The sequence below is a fragment of the Nilaparvata lugens genome, chromosome 7, assembly GCF_014356525.2.
Source record: "Nilaparvata lugens isolate BPH chromosome 7, ASM1435652v1, whole genome shotgun sequence".
NCBI lineage: Eukaryota > Metazoa > Arthropoda > Insecta > Hemiptera > Delphacidae > Nilaparvata > Nilaparvata lugens.
Window position 1 is genome coordinate 33,560,703 of NC_052510.1, and position 20,859 is coordinate 33,581,561.

The following is a 20,859-nucleotide window of genomic DNA, read 5'->3' on the forward strand; positions in this document are numbered from 1 at the left end:
TTCAATCATTCTTGTAAACCTCAATTGGATTTTCTTATATAAATAATGTAATTGCTTCAAGCTTACTTATTTCTAGATATTTCACTTTATAAACTGGTTGCCTTTTCTAGAAACAACCTCGTGTTGGTACGTACAAAATAAAAGAGTTGAAGCCAGAAGAAATGGCTTCATCGGATGTATCACCGACCATCAGAAACAGTGACGAGTATAAACCACCCAGCAAGGATAGAGTACAGGTATGGGCCTACTACTTTTTCTCATATTTATGGATATTCTTATCCAAAAAATTATCTCAGAGAATAGTTTTTATAATTATTATCTTCATAATTGAGTTTTCATTTTCTTATAAAATCAAATTCATTCTCTACTTTATAATTTACTCACTGACTGGAGCTGTATTCCAAAGCATGCTCCAGTCAATTATTTTCTTGGTAAAGGCCGCAATATATAGATCATGATCTTCGAACCCCACCTTATAGGATTCAACTCTGATTTTTTCTAGAGTGGGGTCTAATTTATGGATATTCCTATCCAAAAATTATCTCAGAGAGTAATTTTCATAATTATCTTCATAATTGCGGAATTTTCATTTTCTTATAAAATCAATTCATTCTCTACAATAATTTTACTCCTCAACTCATTATTCTTATTTATTCACTATTGAACTATTATTGAGTCATAAATGCGATATATTACAAAAGATAAGACAACTAATGAAAGAGTTCTATACCATTTGAAATTTTATTACACTGGTTGTAATTCAATCAATCAACACAAGGGTTGTATTTCATCACGATGAAATACATCAGACTCTGGCTAGCAGTTTAAAACCACTCCATTCTTATGAATCTAGTCTAGAACGGATATAATTGACGCTATTTGTTTTCATCAACTTGTAAATAACTTTTCAAAGATTAAACACCAACTCTGTAATTAATTCAATTTCGCACAAAATACAAACCACATCGCAAGATTACATCGATCATCACACTCCACAATTCGCCATTATAACTAATATCGGGGGACCGAGATTTTCTCTGGAGTGTAAAAGCATAGAACATTTGTAACGAAATATTGAATTTATAGTTTTAATTTATTTATTTATTTTCTCAGTCGTACACTTATTTTTACAGTTATATGAGGAGGTACAACAGGCTTATGCCCAAAACTGTCCCTTTTCAAATTCATACTACTACAGTCCAAATCAAAATCTAGGTTAAGCTACTATCACTCATCAAAATAACAATTTATTCACACTTCAAAAAACAAACACATCATCAATTACAAATAGATATAGGACCTACTATGAATTCGATTTAGAATGATATACTATACATTTTTGCTACAATATTTGTTAATATACTATGTACTATTCTACACTAACAGCATCTAGTTGCTGTTATTGTAGTCATGACGGAGTCTCTCGTAACGTTCCCCGCAGTCCTTCAACATTTCTAGACTCTATGACGGATACTGGTATTGTGCACGATTTAAACTCACTAACCCAGGATCAAGTGGGTGTGGATTAGTTTCAACTAAAGTTGCAAAGCCTCATGTTAGGATTGCTTACCTAAATGTTCAATGTTTGAGGGGCAAATTAAATGTTCTAAATGATTTTCTATTGAATGAGGATATTGATGTCATCGGTGTAAGTGAGCACTGGTTGCATGCTGATGAAATTGAGTTCTGTAAATTGGAGGATTATATTGTAACTAGTAGTTATTGTAGATCATTACATAAGAATGGTGGAGTTGCTATCTTTGTAAGACAGGATCTCAACTCTCAAAGTCGGGAATTATGTTTGGACTTCCCATGCATTGAACGTGAATTTGAGTACACCTGTACCGTTATTAAAGCCAAAAAACTTATGATTGTATCTTTGTACAGATCACCTTGTGGAGATCCAAAACTATTTCTAGATAAATTGGAGGAACTTCTTAAATACATGTCAAGAAGTTGCTATAATGGCTATACTCTTGTATTTGGAGGTGACTTAAATTCTGCTTTTGATATAAATCAAGAAACTTTTGTCATTTATATCATTTAAAAAATTTATTGAGACAATTCAATCTTAGACTTTTTAATACTCTGCCTACAAGAAATCAAGCATGTCTTGATAACGTTTTTTCAAATACTCAACCTGATACGACAATTTCAAGTGTCATGGAATTCCCATATTCAGATCATGACTGTGTGATGATATGTGTACCAGATTGTTCTATTAGGGCCAGTATTAACAAATTTGTTTCAATTATTTCAAGACCTGTCACTATCGATAAAATGTTACAATTTAACCAGGCTCTGACTTTGGTAGACTGGAAGGCTGTCTTGGATAAGCCAGATGCCAGCGTCATGTTCGAATCCTTTCTAAATGTAGTTTTGTATTATTTTAATCTGAATATTCCCAAAATGACCTGCAGGAAAAATAAATCCTTAGTTAAGAATAGAAAGAGAACCAAACGTAAGGCTGACTGGTATACACCTGAGCTTGGAAGGATGAAGATTTTATTGACTATCTCTCATGAAAACTTTAAAAAAGTAAATACCGAACATGCTAAAACTGTATATCAAAGATGTAGAGCACTTTACAAAAAATCATTAGATGAGGCCAAGAGAGAGTCTATTGTTTCAATTATAGAGTCCTCGAATAACAGTTACAGGAAAGCATGGCAAATAATCAAAACGATATCTTCAAGTAATAGTGTTCAAGATTTCACTACTCCAATGCCAAATATCTTGAATGAATATTTCATACAGTCGGTTGATGATGTTCATGAAAAGATAGTGAAGCCATCCATATCAGTCATCGAAATGCTAAATGGAAGTGTTGATAAAGAGCATAATGCCACTTTTAGTTTTCATGAGGTCAGTCAAGAAGTTATCTCTAGAGTGGTTCATAATCTAAAGCCATCTAAAAGCGAGGATTTCTATGGCCTATCCAGTTGCCTTCTTAAAAGTATTGCAGGTGCAGTGGTACCAGCACTGACTCGATGTATAAACATCTGCATTTCAAAAGGTATTTTTCCTAATGTGTTAAAAGTGTCCAAGGTCGTTCCGGTTTATAAGAAAGGTTCTAAAGAAGAACCGTCTAGCTTCAGACCTATTCAGATAGTGCCTGTGTTTTCAAAAGTGCTAGAGATTGTCATGTACATACAGGTATACGAATATTTGATAAATATTAGAGTGTTATCAGAACATCAATTTGGTTTTGTGAAGGGAAGATCTACCACTGACGCCTTTGATTCCCTGATAAAATTTGTGATTGTATCATTTGAGAGTAAGTGTTTTGCTCAGGCCGCATTCTGTGACCTGAGCAAAGCATTTGACTGCGTGGAACACAATATCCTGCAGGATAAATTGGCATTTTATGGAATCACTGGGAAGAGTCTCAGTCTCTTTAGGTCCTACCTTAGTGAACGCAAACAGGTTGTATGTGTCGGCAATAATAAATCAGATCTTGCCAGAGTGAAGTATGGTGTCCCCCAAGGATCAATTTTGGGACCTCTCTTATTTGTGATTATGATTAATGATCTCCCTCTCTCACTCAATAGTAAGACTGTGTTGTACGCTGATTTTTTTTTTTTTTATTTAAAAATTAGCACCTAGTCTGAGACTAATAAGCTATTTATTTTATCCTAATTTTACTAAATGGACTTTTTCAAACCTTATCCTATGATTCAGTTTGTCTAGTTTTTGACTACAATTACTTAGTCTAGTTTGTATCCTATAAAATAGTTTCATACAATCAAGTTAGTAGGCCAATAATAATTTGTTTGGTTTGAAGGGATGAAGATTTCACTATCACTAACACCAGCTTCAAGCCATCAATTCACAACACAAATTTCACTTCACTAACTCATGCGGTTTTGTTCTTTTGAGCCTCCTGACCAGACTATCAACATCAAGCAGCTGGATTGCCTCTATATTGTCGTGCTGGTGGAGTCTCTCTTCATGCTTGGCCGCAAAGTGCTCAATAACTTTCGTGACTGTCTCCAATTGAAGGTCGCGATGAAGATCAGCATTTCTGATGTACCAAGGAGCGTCAACAATATTTCTTAGTACCTCATTTTGAAATCGTTGGATAATTTGTACATTGGATGGTTTAGTACAGCCCCAAAGTTGAATGCCATAAGTCCATACTGGTTTCAGTAGCTGTTTATATAGAAGAATCTTGTTGTATATGGACAGCCTGGATCCTCTTCCCAGCAACCAATACATCTTTTTGAATTTAATTCCTAGTTCTTCCCTTTTCTTCTTGACGTGAGCTTTCCATTTGAGCTTGACATCCAGCGTCATACCCAAATATTTGGCAGTATTAGCATGTGGAATGACTTTCTCATTTATATATACTGGAATATATTGAATTCTTTTATTAGTAAAATTCACATGTACAGACTTGGTATCATTTAGTTTAATTAGCCAATGATTTGTCCATGTGTTTACTTCATTAACTGCTCTTTGTAACTTTTCTGTAGATTCCTCAATATCTTCTGCGACTGAGAGAATAGCAGTATCATCTGCAAATGTAGCTATAGTGACTCCTGCTGGCTTTGGAATGTCACTAGTGTACAGTGTATACAAAACTGGTCCTAGCACACTTCCTTGGGGTACACCAGCTTTAATTTGCCTTAGTGTAGAATATTCATCATCCAGCTTCACTCTGAAATATCTCTCGTCCAGGTAGGACTTCAATAATTGGCTATATGCTGCGGGTAGGACTTGTTCTAATTTATGGCACAAGCCTTCATGCCAAACCTTGTCGAAAGCTTGGGCAATATCCAAGAAGACAGTAGAACATACCTTTTTCTCCTCAAGGCATCTTTCTATTACATCTGTTAGTCTGTGTACTTGATCAATTGTTGAATGTTTACTACGGAATCCAAACTGGTGAGAAGGTATAAGTTGTTTATCCTGTAGAATTGGTTTTAATCTTGCCAACAGTAATCTTTCAAAAAGTTTTGATAGTACCGGTAAGAGTGATATTGGTCTATAAGAGGTTACTTCATTTAGTGACTTTCCGGGCTTAGGTAGCATTATAACTTCGGCTACTTTCCATAAACTTGGCACGTACTTTAAACGGAAAGCTGCATTGAAAATATGACTCAATTTCACAATTGCTTTTCTAGGAAGATGTTGAAGTATTTCTCCTGTTATGAGGTCATATCCGGGTGATTTCTTCTTTGCCATATTATTTATTTCTTTTTTAACTTCTCTTGGCGATGTTGGAGGGATATTATCCAAAAGTCTTGGCTGTATGATTACATTTATTCCATCATTGAGCACTCTATCATCATGAGGAGTAAATGTTTTCTCAAGATGGTTTGCAAACAAAACCACTTTTTCCTTACTGCTGTGAGCCCATGTTCCATCTTCTTTTCTTATTGGTGACACTTGTTCCACTGGTCTCTTTACTTTCTTTGTCGCTCTCCATAGTGAGTAGTTGGTACTGGCCTCATTACTTAGTTCCTCCAGGTAAGTGTTAATCTCTTGCTGTTTTATTTCATGTATTGCTCCTCTCAAGTTCTGTGTTCTATTCAGTTCTATTTTACTTCTTGGATCTCTTGTCGTTTGCCAGATTCTTCTAGTTCTTCTTCTTTCTGCTATCAGCTCTCTTACTACTTGGGGGTAGCAATTACCTTTAATTTTACTCTGAAGTGGGGGAGTGTTTTCCCATGCAGATTGTTGAATGCTCGTTACAAACTCTTGTACTTCATTTTCCAGCTCTTCAATCGTTTGTAGAGATGTGTCTAAATCAATTTTATTTTCTATCATGTGCTTTAATGATTCTATGTCTGTATATTTATTTATTAGTTGTGGTGCTCCGGGTTTTTTCACAGCAGAGCTATGGATTGTAAGGACAATTGGTGAATGATCGGAGTTAAGATCAAATTCTTCCTCAACCTCTATAGTGTTGGGTGATATGTACTTTGTGATGAAGAAGTCTAACAGGTCTGGGATCTTAGCTCTATCTGTTGGCCAGTAAGTTGGCTTCCTTGTCGAATGTACTTCGCAGTTGTATTCATCAACGGCCAGTTGTAACTCCTTCCCTTTGGTTGTGGTTAGTCTCGAGCCCCATCTAGTATTCTTCGAGTTGAAGTCTCCACCGATGATGAATTTTCCTGTGAAATTTCTTAAAAAATCACAGTAATCTGGTTTCTTTAAGCTGAATCGAGGAGGGCAGTAGACAGCTGCGATCGTTATCATTCCACTCGAATGGCATGTAAGTTTCACTTTTACAGAAATCGACTGGAACTCTTGCAATTCTATTTTCTTATACTCATGATGAATTAATTCTTCTTTAACCATCACCGCACTTCCTCCACGAGCACTGTTCTGGGGATGTACTGCATGATATATTTTGTAACCTCTCATTTTCAAATATGATTGCTTTGTGAAATGTGTTTCTGAAATTAGGCAAACATCAATTTTTTGTTCAATTAGAATTGCCAATAGATCATCTTTATGCTGTAATAGACCGTTGGCGTTCCATGTCATTATTCTAAATCTACCTTCCATATTTCTTGTAAGTGCTTTCTTTCACTGTAGTATTTTCTAGTTTTTCTAGTCTAGAAAGAATTGTTTTATTGAATTGCTCCTGCCTAACTAGCTTTTCAAGAATTAATTGGAGTTGAGAGGCTATATTCAATCCTAAATCTTCACCTAAGCTCTGCGATATAAGTTGGGTTTTCTCATTCATTTTGTTAACTGGGACTTGTTTTACTCTATCCGAATAAGACTGATTCTCAATAACTCGAGCATCTCTTAATACCCTTTGAGGCACAGTAGTTTTATTTCCCTCATTGGGTTTTGGTTGTTTCTTCTTATTCCGAAGTGCTTGCAGTTCTTGTGCCACTAGACACCCTCTATAATTAGCTGGATGTTCCATTCCACAATTGTAGCACTTTGCTTTTTCTTCTTTTGGCTTTGTACAACTGGTGGTAAGGTGGGGACCGGCACATTTCACACACCTGGGATCTTTCCTACAATAATTTTTAGTATGCCCCCAGGCTTGGCAATTTTTGCATTGGGGTAGGAATTTCGGCTTCTTAATTGGCACAACCTCAATTTTCATGCCCATGATTGCATGGATTTCATAAATTTTATTTATATTCTCTGAATTATCAAAAGTGAGCATGAAAATTGGAAGTGGTTCTTTAGTCTTCCACTGCAGTATGTTTACAACATCCAGAATTTTAAATCCTTTCTCTTGAAGTTCTTCCTTTATATCACCTGGATCGCAAGTGCTATGCAATTTCTTAACAATTACTCTAATAGGTCTAGTTTGTTTGTTTTCAAACGAAGACCAATTCATATTTTCTTCGTTCAGCACTGCCGTAGCTAATCTGTAATTCTCTTCTGTGTTAACATTGAGTTTTAGACTATCATTATTCAGTAGAGTCACCTTGTAAGAATTTTTCTCCATTTTTTCATTCAGAATCTTATAGATAACTTGATAATTTTTAATATTGTATAATATGATGGGTGGTGGTTTCAAAATTTTATTTGACTGTTGATTGTTGGTGGAAAACTGTTCATGTCCAGTGTCATCTTTCGATTTATTCTCTTTATTTGAAGAAGCATTTCGCTTATTTCTTGAATAGAGTGGAGGTGATTTTTCTTGTGATGGAGGCGAAAGTGAAGTATTCAGCTTCCTCTTCTTAGATCTCCCATTTTTCACTCTCACCCACTCCGTCTCCTTGGCAAGTTCCTCCTCATCTGTACAGTAACTAGTACTACGTGATGCATTTTTAACATTATCAGATTTTCCACCTTTTGGTTGATTTTTCTTAATTGTTGTTGATTGGTGTTGATCCGACTTACCACTCTCTACAACTTTCAAATTATTGGAAGCTGCAGGGGCCGAGTTGAAATTAGCGCTCTCTAACTGACACAGCTTGATTTGAAGTTCTTCCAGTTTTTTTTCAAACATGTTGTTTTTACTTTCTGCTACTCGCATCCTATTGTCAGCTTCCTTCCATGCATTATATAGTATTTGCTCTGCCGGAGTTTTAAGCTGGTCTGGTTGAATGAATTTTTCTGGTGATGTATCTCCTTCATTCATGGTGATTGATGGTGGTGGTGATGAATTGCAGCTATTATCTTCAACTTCTTCAAATTCTGGAATTAAGAAAGTCGAAGGTTTAACTAGTTTCCATTCCTTTCCATTCATTATTCTGATTAATATAACTATTACGACGGCTCAGCAGTTTTTTCTCGCCAGTTGGTTTTTCGCGAGGTGACCGACCGCGGCAGGCGACGCGAACGTACGGACGCGAGCGCGCACATGCGTACTACTTCCACTCACAGCCGGTGTCGTATGCGGAGATCGCCCACTATGTACAGAACGCCCATGAATGAAGTCACGCGTAAATGACGTCACACCTATCCTATCGAAACTATGACGTCATTGAAGGGTATTTCTCTCCCCACAACTCCGCTCCCCCCGCTTGCTCGATACCTTTTTTCTCTCTCGACACCATGCTCAAACCTCACTCTCACTCATTCTCTCTCATAGAAGACTCTGCTCTGTCAAAGTTTCTTCCTTTCAATCATATACATTCCCTCTTTCTCACACACGTGCTCCCCTCCCACCGCTCGCTCAGTACAATCATTCTCTCTCGACATTCACTCTCCCTCGTTCTCTCTCATAGAACACCTTACACAATAGTAATATTATAAGGAAAAAATAATAATTCCGCGCGCGCGCGCGCGTACCTGATGCTCTGTCAATGTATCTTTCAATCAATCCTATACATTCCTTCTTTCTCACACAAGCACACATGTCTATACAGTACTTCTCTCTCACACTCTTGTTCACCTACTCTCCCTTACTATTCACTTGACATAAATAAATAATTTTTTTTATAGAACAACTTTCATTATAGAACAAGAGCTTATATTTATTATGTGTTCCAACGCTGGTGAACAGTGAGTAAATACTGATTATACAGATATAATCGATTATATCTGGCTAATTAGGAATGTTATTGAATAATGACTATCATGTCGTTATTACATCTATATTGATAAACTGTATTGGAAATTGGAATTTCAGTACCTACATAAATCAAATTCTTTTTATTCTTCTCTCTACAAATCTACGCTTTGCGATTCTTCTAGAATAATAATTAAACAATATTATTTTTATATATTATTATACTATTTAATAATAAGTAAACAATATTATAAGCTACAACAGTTATTTTATTTACTCACTGTTCACCAGCGTTGGAATACATAATAAATATAATCCAAAATAATCTAAAATGATAGAATCTAAATTTTTGTCTTCGAATGGATTTCAGTTTTTTTGTGCCATATACAGAAGTCCAGTTTATTATCACCAATAAACCTTGAATAATTATGCTGCTTGAACTAGACTCATAGAATAATTATAATCATAAATATAAATAATACCAGCAGTTAAACCATACTCCGCAAGGGTATTTTTAAAGCACTGAATAGTGGTTCAGATTGAATTTAGGTTTTGATATTGAACATATTCAATTGTAAATATTGACAATCAATAATAAAACGATTCGATTGGCTCTTTCATCCTCTTTGTATCACAGAATAAATAAATTTGTTTTTATTACTCATTGATTAACAAATTTGTAGGTAGGCATAAAATATAATCTTCCTCAGTAAATCAAGAATCATCGTACAAAATTTCAAGTGAATCAGTTGAGTAGTTCTCACGCGAATGCCTCATTCGCGAATTTCCCATCCCATATGTGTGTAAGCCAAATCTATACTTTATAATATTATAGAATTACAATTACTATATCTTTCTTAATGAATTAATTTCTACTGGATGTTATGATATTTTTTAACTAGAAATAAATTCATTCATTTATTTATCGTCTATTTTCTGTTTATCAATGTTCTATATGCATTTTTAAACATCGTTCTAGAATGATATTATCATGCTTTATATTGAATATATTGATGCTACAAAATAACACCAAAGGTACAGGCTTCCTAACTCTCTGTGAACTTGTAGTGCACAGGTGTCGAAATATTTTAGAAAAATTGAAAAGAAACTTCAAACTTCACGTTGTCAGAATATGTTGTGAAGCTTTAACTTTGTACAAGCATAGTCTTTTCAATAAAACGCATTCAAAAATGCGTCCAAAATTTGGAAAAATGTTATTATAAACTATGAATTTTGTATAGCACAGTTTTCACGGGATTCTGATTGTATTAACTTTACAAGATCTTCAATTTGAAAAATTTATTTGGTAAAAACTGAGCTTGTAGAAAATTCATTAGAGATCAATACATATTTTCAGTATATTATGAACAAACTATCACCAGGATTCCAATGCATCTGGATTATGTAGGGGAATTCCCATCAAAATATTTTCTCCCATATTGTAGTTGAAAATGGTTATTCCTGAAAACTGATCATTCATTAGTGTTCAGTGATTGTCACTATTTCTACGTTTTCTAAGCTTTTTTCGAAAATCAATGAGCAGAACATTTTGAAATTTAGTAGTACTGTGTATAGGTTCACTGAGGACTAGACAGTTTTGGGAAACAGATAATCAAACTATTATTATGAATAACCACCATTATGAAAAATGGTAATAAGAACAAATAAAACGTTTACTACTGTACTCATCACCATAATCTAATATCATGAATAATCCACATTAAGCTCCTTTTTCAATGCACCAGCCATTTTAATTCGTACCCAAAACCACTAACCGTACACACTGGTTTATTACAACTGAATATCTATACTTGGCTGTGAATCAATAATATCAATTATAATATTTTAGTTTGCAGTACAAATTATTCAGGGCTCAAATCGCCAGAAAAATCGTATATTAAAAAAGTCTCCAGAACAGTCGTCCTGTACGATATTATCCACTCCTAAGCTTCTGAGCTTTCAGTCTTTGTAACATAAAAATGAAATTTTTTTATTGGAAAAAATAAAACAATATAAATTCAAGTTTCTGTGAAATAATTGCAACAGTTGAAAACGATTCAATTCTATTTTTTCTTTTTCTTTACTCTTATTGTCAGTTGAGGGTTGAAGACATAGCCAGGATTTATGTATTGCTGTGGGAGGGGCCAGAAGTGAAATATTAAATATTCAATAATTAGGCTAATGATTACCTACATAGGTTGGTATTCACCAAATACAATTTATATCAAAAACACAGTCACGTAAGAACAATATGGACCTTATTTGTGAATCAGATTTTATAATTCATGGCTATATTATATTAAGGTGAGCTACATCATACATATATCAGTTAATCTCAGGTATGCAGCATAAGTTATTCTTGACAGGGGAACATTCAAGAGTGAGAACTGTTCATTGTGAAGGTGCGTACAGGCTTATGCGCCACGAACACGCGTATTTCTCTTTTCATCAGCTAATATTATGCCTATTATATCTGTATTTTACTGTTTCTGTACAAATGCAGAAGATATAGAGCTGATGAAAAGCGAAATACGCGTGTTTGTGGCGCGTAAGTCTGTACGCACCTATAGAAAGAGGGGTTGTAGATTTCTGAAACCTGGTTAAAGTTATACACTTATCAATTTATAAACTTTATAAAAACACAAGATTTGAAACCTAACTTCTAGGCTGGTCACATATTGCGACGACACGCGACGTGACATGATGTAATCCCAGTCTGCTATAGGCCCTATGAGTTAACATCATAAAATTATAATGTTCATTTTTTATAATGAAGCTTTGTCTCATATTTGATTTATAATGAACCTCTGTCTCATTGTGAAAATTACAATATTATGATCATAAAAATAATATTATCTCATCTAGCAGACTCGTGTCCCGCCGCGTCGCGTATCAATATGGGACTAGCCATATTGGCAATTGCAATCCAATATGTTTGGAGAATCCATTAATTTTTCTACAAATACAATTTATTACACTATGCTCACATTATGGCATCATGATATATTTGGAAGTATTGAAAAAAGAAATATTGCTTGTTTAAAGAAAGAGGTATGACACACAAAAAGAGTCGGTTCGCTTCACTCGCCTCCATTTACATTCCACATTCTCCCTTCAAATATTTAATATATTATAGAGACTTTCAAGTTCAACGCAATTACTGCTCAATTACATCAAAGTACCTTAGAGTTGCAAATATCTTTGTCTATTCTAATGAAGATTGTTAAAAATATTAATTCCCATGTAGAGACATAGTACGTTATACGAAAACGTAACATATACATTATATGATACTTTAAAAGGATTTGTGTATTTCAGTCTAGTACTTTGAAATTTGACATAGAAATAAATGATAAGTAGAGAAGTAGTTTCAAAACATTAATTCCATCCAACTTCTTTGAGTTCCAATGTACTTGAAAAATCTAGAAAAATGCAATGAAACACTGGGGAAAAACCCTTCAATACAGCACTTAAGCTGAACCCGTGTATCGATTTTAAACTTTTTCAAGTTCAGTAGTTACTGAAAAACTAGGAAAAGCTCATTCCAAATGCTTAGGAAATAGGCGTATCATCAAGCAGCAGCTGAGGAAACACAGAAGAAGGCTGGAAAACCGCTGAAACCCTTATTTTCGGGCGTAGGCCTATCTCTAATGAAATTTCGAATCCTTTCAAAGACAAAGTTGATCTGCCCTAACTGTACTTCTATATTAATTTTAAACATCTGTATTCTCGAAAACGCTGATAAAACGCAACATCTGCTCAACATTTTTGAAAGATTCAAAACATCTTTATTTTTTGAAATTTAATGAAAATATGAATTTCGGGAGGTGGGTCCAGACCAAGACCCCCTTGCAACGTCCTTGCGAAGGGGGAGAATGGAGTGTGACAAAGTTGTAGAAGAATTTGAGGATGCTTATCACATTTTAATGACTATCTTTATTTTAACGATATTTATAATAAATTGATTACTTTCAACTCGGTTTTCATTATCTCGGATAAGGTTACGCAAAACTTATATTCATTCAACTTTTTAAAGACTGTCGATTCTCTGATCACTTATTATTTTCTAGAGAATCCTAATGCAAAACAACAATAATTGTTTCTGAATAATCAGACAATCGATATTGATCTCGGAAAACACCTGTTACTATATCGGCGTATCTTTGGCGAACAAAATTCTTCAACCTCAGCTAAACCTGTGTACTGAATTTTTTAAATATATTTCCATCAATTATTGAAAAAGGTGAGGAAACGCAGAAAAGCTGAGAAAACTCCAATTTTAAGCGTATCTTTGGCGTTATTACTTAATGCCAACCTGACAAAATTTTTAATTTAGTTACCAGAACAACTGTGTTCGAAGAGGTACTCTCTCTAGATTATAGTTCTATATTAACATATGGCATGGACATTTCAATTATAATTTTAAGATATTGGAATAACAAGAATATACATGCTAAAAGACGAACTTTGAACCCTTAAAACCACCCTTAGAGTTGAAATATCGCCAAAAGATTTCTTAGTGCGCCTCTAAAGGGCCAACTGAATTCATCTACGTCGCCACTATAATTTTCAAGTCCAATGAACATGTTTCATTATGGCCTGATTGACGAGTTGAATTTTTATGATTATCAGAGTGCAGATCAATAGATGTTCAAAGCCAATATACAGAGTGTTTCCGAGCTTCCTACCAATATTCTAGGGAATTGTTCCTAGGTACAAAACATATTTTTCTATTTAATTTTCAAACTGTCCGAAAGTCCTCAGTTACTCTAACACCTGCCATTTTGTTATTTTAACTTACAATTTGTTTTCTAATAGGAATAGGAACTTTGCACAATGATTTGTGACTAGATAGAGCTACAAAAGAATAAATTATGACAATTTTTCGAATTCATAAAACACAATGGCGGTCGTTTAAATTTTATTTATTCTGACCGACCTACAGCTGAATAACGTGTGCAGGAGGTTGATAGACTAGTTAGAGAATAAAAAAATTCCCAGATCTACAAGTTTATTGCAGCTAAGGTTTATTGCATTTCGACAACACAATCACAATATTGTTTGGAATAATTCATCTTTGCCAAACATCGCCTATTATTTTTTTTAAATACACCGCCTAATATTAAAATTTATTCCAAGTTTCAATCGATACCTATCGTACAGTATATGACAATGATAAATGATATGCACAAGAATGTATACTGAACTTGAATTAAAACGTTGAATACTACAAACTGTTACTACATTCTATAATAAACATTCTCCAACAGCCTTATGACAGTTCCTCATATAATATTTTATTCTAATTCAAATTACTAGAATATTATTGAATTATACGGAATACGAATTGATTTGTACAAGAAGTATTCATCCAGTTAGGTGTATACTCTGAGCCACAAATGGCGACCATGTGCTCTCCTAAAATTTAAAAATTGTAGATATATGTTATTTGTTGCAACACGTGCTCTGAACATATTGTATTTAGGAATATGAACGCTCGAAGAGCTAGAATAATAAGAAGAACCGTTTCTCAAAACTATTGAGAATGCATTTGAATAGCTTACCTAGACAGACGCTGGGGCATTATTCTTTTGAAAATAGTTTGAGACAAAATCATTCTTTCCTAGAAATTTGCTAACAGCATTCCTAACGTCAGTCACAGACACGTTTACAATAGAAACCACATGGCCCACTGTGCTTTGTGTCAACCCTTGTATATATCTATAGCATAAGTTGATGGCAGGTGAATGAAGATTGTGAATAGTGATATAGATATATAGTTAGGAGAGAAGTAGATATAGTTATGTAGTTTTCAATGTAACCACGTGGTTAGCATATGCTACAATTTTACCACGTGGTCAGCATATGAATATTATTGAGGCAATTATTTGATGATCAGTTATTTGAATGGTGATCACATAAAACGATAAACATGATATATGAGTAAATGTATTTATAAATTAGGTCATGAAGTAAATTAGGCTATATGTATAAAGTATTCAACAAATAATGTTGTACAATAAATTATAATTCAATAATTATTATAAGCTAATTAAGTTAGTTGAATCCGAATTCATAGGCTAAGGACAAATTTGTAAATAGAATAAATTAGGTATATTTGATTGAAACATGTTAACAATGAGTATGAGAAACCTGCTTAATTAATTAAGTAGTAATTGATTGGTATCTTATTAATTTGATTTATTCAACTCAATTGTAATGATGTACTGTATGACATTGTATTTTGTTCATTTCATGTATTTATTATTGAAGTATTTGCTATATTAGATTTATAAGATTGATTAGCCTACTGTATTAATCAAATCAATGCATTCAATTGTCAGTATCCAAACTTCAGAGTTTAAATATTGATAAAATATATGATATCATTTGTTTTAATAATGAAGGGGAGCCATAGTTTAAAATGATTTAACATAATAAACATTATAGTGAATTCAAATTGATATTTGAATCCATTTTGTAAGCAGAATATTAGCTGGTGAGTTTGAGGGTAGGCGGAGCTAGAGGGCGAAGGGTGATGAGGGGTGGAAAATCGTGGTTCTAGTATATAAACAGGCAGACCATGCCTTGCAAGTTAGTGGCAGTGAGTGGCAGTTAGTTGCAAGTTAGTGGCATTTGAGTGGCAGTGAGTGGCAGTTAGTTGCAAGTTAGTGGCATTTGAGTTGCAGTTAGTGGCTGTCAGTTGCTGTTAGTTGCTGTGAGTCTCTTGGATTTTGGACAGTGTTCAGTGTAGGAGTGAGTTTTTGGTCTCAGACTTCAATTATCCTATAGGGAATTGACTGAGCCAGGTAAAGATTGTATTTAGAATTTTCAATTTTTCTCATTTCAAATCCACACCACCCCACCCTAAAAAGCCCAAATAAGTATATCAAATTTTATAGTAAAGAGCAAACTTAATTATTACTTCTTTTTAAATTCATATCTAAAGACACAATCTTAATTAATTTCTTGAAGCTTACAGTTGAAATTTTCTTCTAAGCACGAATAATAGTTTATTAGAGCAAGGCTCCCCAATCATATTCATTCTTTAAAATTTATCAATTCTCTTATTTTTGACTATAATCATATTTTTAACTGGAGTTGTTCAATACTTTGATTTTATATCTTATTTTTCAAGTGACCTGATAAAAGTAATAAGAACTGTTTGTTAAATTTCGTTGTTTAAAATTAAACTTGAACTGTTGTACTTTCAAAAACTTAAGCATCTTGTATTTATATCTAATCATTACTATATTTTTGATCAATTTTTTATAAATTCATATAAATTTAAAGTTCAATAATAAATTCATAATTAACCTTTGTTTTGCCTTTCACTTCGTACATTCCCTTACACACGACCCTGATCTATCTCTTTTTATCTTTTCTTCTATACTATTATTAGTTCAGTGAGTGAAAAATAAGTAAAGTAATTATTTTATCAATTCATTGTAATTGATTGGCGCCGGGCAAAATACCGTATAGAGTGTGGGAGTTCGAGACCCACTCTGAACGAAGACCGAAGTGGGAAAGAGTTCAACTCAATGACAAAAATATACAAGAGTATACAGAATGAATGATAATTACTCAAGAACTGTATCATATAAGATTATATCATATAAGATATAATAATCTTTCATGTATCATATCAGATACCTGATTGTGTTAATAGGTATGAAGAAACTCGTCAAAAATATGAAATATGATCACAAGCTCAGAAAAGCTAAAATATAATTTGATAATCTTTTTTTTTAACATAAATGAAATGAGAACTCAAAAATTAGTTAAAATAATGTCCAGGTCGGAAAGTTGGTTATTATTCAATTTTGATTATAAACTAACAACAAATTGGAGAAGTTCTTATGACTTTGTTAGTTTTGAAAGATTGATTTGAAACTTCATGTGTGTGTTAATAGTATGAAGGGAATCGTTCATGATTTTTTGTAGAATTTTCCTATGTTCCATCCTCACTCCTAAACCGAAAACATATTATGGTAGTTCTGATGGTATATGAGAGAGGATTCAAAAGTCGCGCTTCTGAGTAGACCAATAGTGTTGTTCCGCGGGTGATTTAATCCAATCCTGTTCCTTGCCGCGAAGCAAAGAGGAAGCTCAGAATAGCGCGACTTTTGAATTTTCTCGCATGTAGCATCAGAACTACCATGTTTTTTTGGTTTGGGACGGAGAAGGGAACGTAGGGAAATTCTACAAAAAATCATGAACGTTTCCCTTCATACAATTAACACACCCATGGAGTTTCAAATCAATCTATTCAAAACTAACATAGTTATAAGAATTTCACCAATTTTATGTTAGATCATAATCAGAATTGAATAATATCCAACCTTCTGACCTGGACATTAAACTGATTTTCAAGTTTTCATTTTATTTTTCTTAAAAAATGATTATTCAATGATATTTTAGCTTTTCAGAACTTGGTACTGTATCATATTTTTGACGAGTTTCTTCATACCTTCATACCTAGTTTCACATTTTTTTGAAAAACACCTTCCCTGAAGGGGCGGCAAGTGACCTGGTTACCTACAACCCTTCCACCCCGCTGACGGCGTGATTATTGAGCCCAAAATTGAAAGTGGTATCACATGATAGCTGAAGTTTTGTTCCATCGATTTCTATTAAATTTTTCTGGAATACCCTTTCCCTGGGGGCGGCAAGTGACCTGGTTACCTACAACCCTTCCCCACCGATCTGGTGTTATGCGCAAAAAAGCTCTCAGTTTGGTCGTGCTAGTGGGGGTATGTTACTAGGTATTAATAAAACCTCAGATTTCAGAGATAAGTTGAATTTTAAAAATATTGATAATATATGAAAGCGATTGTTATAAAATTAGATAATTCTGTTTTCCTAAATGTATTGCCTGTATATCAACTGTAATAACTGGGAAAGAGATTTTCAAGAGATGAACAATGTATTGCTGCAAAACTCAGATGAGGGATTTCTAGTGATAGGAGATAAAAACGTTCGAATCGGTAAAGAACAGAAAATGTCTAGTTATGTAGGTCGGACTGTGTATAGTGGGTTAAGTAGTGGAAGAAATTCAAAAGATACTATAGTTAACAGTAGGGGGCGTAGATACTTAGATATGTGTACAGAATTGGGATTTATTATATTAAATGGAAGAATGGAGGGCGATCTAGAAGGAGAAATGACGTTTGTTGGAGCAATGGGCAATTCTGTAAATGATATTGCAGCTATTAATTTAGATTATTTAAATTATGTAGCTGATTTTAAAGTAGTTCCTCAGGCTTTTTCTGACCATTTGCCTATCGAAGTTGTATTGAATGTAGGTAAGAAAACAGTTGATAAGTATCAATGTTTACCGTTACTGCCGAAATTGGCTTGGAATAAAGTTATCGGAGAAAAATATAAAGATAAGATAGCTAGTAGAGTTAATAATGTAGTATTAAGTGATGATGTCGATCAGGCAAGCCAAACTCTCACAGAATGTATTCGAGAAGTGGGTCTTGCTCTAGGAAACGGTCAAAGTTCAATTAGTTTTGAACGAAAGCAAGCTTGGTTTGATAATGAGTGTTGGAAAGCCAGAAGCAAGGTTTTATCTCTTTTAAATTTGTATCACCGTATCGATAATGATTGCACTAGAAAATTGTACTTATATGAGAGAAATAAATTTAAAAAAATATGTTACGAGAAACGTAAAAGCTATGAGAAGACTCTAATAAATTCAATTTCTGCCGCACAAAACTCTAGGGACTTTTGGCAAGCACTGAATAAATTTAAATTAAGGAATAATATTGTAAATAACGCCATAACTCCTCAAGACTGGGTAAACTATTTCCAACACATCTTGAATCCCGAAATGTTAGCTTTACCTCATTTCTATGCTGAACCTTACATAGTTGACAACAGATTAGATAGAGATTTTAGTAGGGAAGAGCTGAGTAGAGTTTTAAAATTAGTAAAAAATAATAAAGCGCCTGGTGAAGATCAGATCCCATTCGAGTATTATAAAAATGCACCTGATAACTTTCTAAACAAATTGCTGAATGTCTACAATTCTATATTTACATCAGGTAGAGTCCCACATAGCTTTAAGTCGTCAATATTTTTTCCCCTTTTCAAGAAGGGTGAGTGCGATGTAGTAGCTAATTTCAGAGGCATTAGTTTTTATCAACATTTTTCAAAATATTTGCAGGGTTAATTCTTAATAGACTCAACTGCTGGGTGGAGGAAGATAAAATCTTGAACGAGTTTCAGGCTGGCTTTCGTAAGGGGTACTCGACCATTGATAATATATTCGCCCTAACATCCATCATTAGTCTGCGGCTGGCTGAAAAAAAGGGGTAGGACTATATTGCTTTTTTGTGGATTACTCTGCCGCGTTCGACTCAATTGATAGGAATGCACTATTTTATAAGCTTAGTCTCTTAGGTCTCTCAACAAGGACATTGAATATTTTGAGGGCATTGAATGAAGGCACAACTTCTAGTGTATGGTGTACTGCCAATGGGGGTCTCTCCCAACGTTTTGAAACGAAGTCAGGCTTGAGGCAAGGTTGTTTGTTGAGCCCGTTGCTTTTTTCCCTATTTATGAATGACTTACATGATGAATTAGGGGGAGGATAAATAATAGGTGGTAAGAGGATTAGGGTTTTATTGTATGCCGATGACATAGCTTTGATTTCGGACTCGCCAGTGGGACTCCAGTACATGATAAACAATTTAGAGCGTTACTGTGGAAGGTGTAATTTAAGAGCTAATTTAGATAAGTCAAAAGTAATGGTTTTCAGGAACGGGGGAAAAATGGCTAGGAGCGAGAAATGGACATATAAAAATGAGCAGATAGAGTGTGTCAACAGGTATAAATATCTGGGGGTAGTTCTAACTCCAACCTTGAATTTTGAAGCTCAAGTGAGTGATAAATTAGACAAGGCAAAATTAGCATTGAATGTGGCATGGAAAGGTATTTTAAATAGTAGTAGTGTAGATTTTTCAGCCAAATGTAAGTTGTTCAAAGCTTGTGCAAGGGCGATCTTGTGTTACGGAGCACAGGTGTGGGGTTTTAGACAATATGATAGTGTAGAAAAGTTGCAGCGCCTTTTCATCAAGAAGATTTTTGCACTTCCAATAAATACACCGAATTATATGTTGTTTATTGAAACTCAACTAACACCTCTATTCGAATATTGCCTTAGACTCCATTACAATTATATTCTAAGAGTTATGAAAATGAAAGATGAAAGGCTCCCTAAATTCCTGGCTCAACAAGTTATTCAAAAGAAATGTTTCTGGTTCAAAGAGTGGAAGAAATTAAGTAATCAAATTGGTATAAATTATGAGTACGAAGTTAATTGGGATGACTCATTTAAAAGAATAATCACAGGTTTGAACAAGATGCATAGGGAAATTTTTTTGCGGGATGCTCAAGATGGGCGTTTCCACACATGGTACAAAACTCTCAATTTGGAACTGGGTGACAAAAATTATAATTATGAAATGTGGGTCATGAGGTGGATACTTAAAGCAAGGGGTGAACTGATCCATTTAAACTACAAGCCATGGGTTGCTGATGGGAATTATGTTTGCTCCATGTGTAATCTGAAAGAAATTGAGGATATTTATCATTTCATAGCTCGATGTCCTTGTTTAAGAGAATGGAGAAGAAAATGGTTTGGAATTGGGGAGCTATCAAGGGATGATTTCGTTTCTTTTATGAATGGAAGAGATTGGGTAGGGTTGGCCTCCTAAAAACTGTAGAGATGCCTGGCGTTATAGGCGATTACTTACACAGGAGTTCAACTGGTAACTTAGTATAATAAATTGAAACTTATTTATTGAATCTGAGTTGGGTAGAAGTATCGTGTTATAATATAATACAATATAGGTTATTCGAATATTCTCAGGAGGACATCATAGGAAGACGAAATGAAAGGGAATATTAATTCTATG

At 34.1% G+C, this 20,859-nt stretch overlaps 1 protein-coding gene across 1 annotated transcript in view; it reads left to right on the plus strand.

Moving 5' to 3' along the window:
- The window catches only part of LOC111056057 (polycystic kidney disease protein 1-like 2), a 127,479-nt gene that overhangs the window by 43,304 nt on the left and 63,316 nt on the right, over positions 1 to 20,859 (plus strand). Inside the window, exon 12 of the mRNA XM_039432581.1 lies at positions 111 to 236. Coding sequence (XP_039288515.1) covers positions 111 to 236 — 126 coding nt within the window. The remainder of the gene's footprint in view (positions 1 to 110; positions 237 to 20,859) is intronic.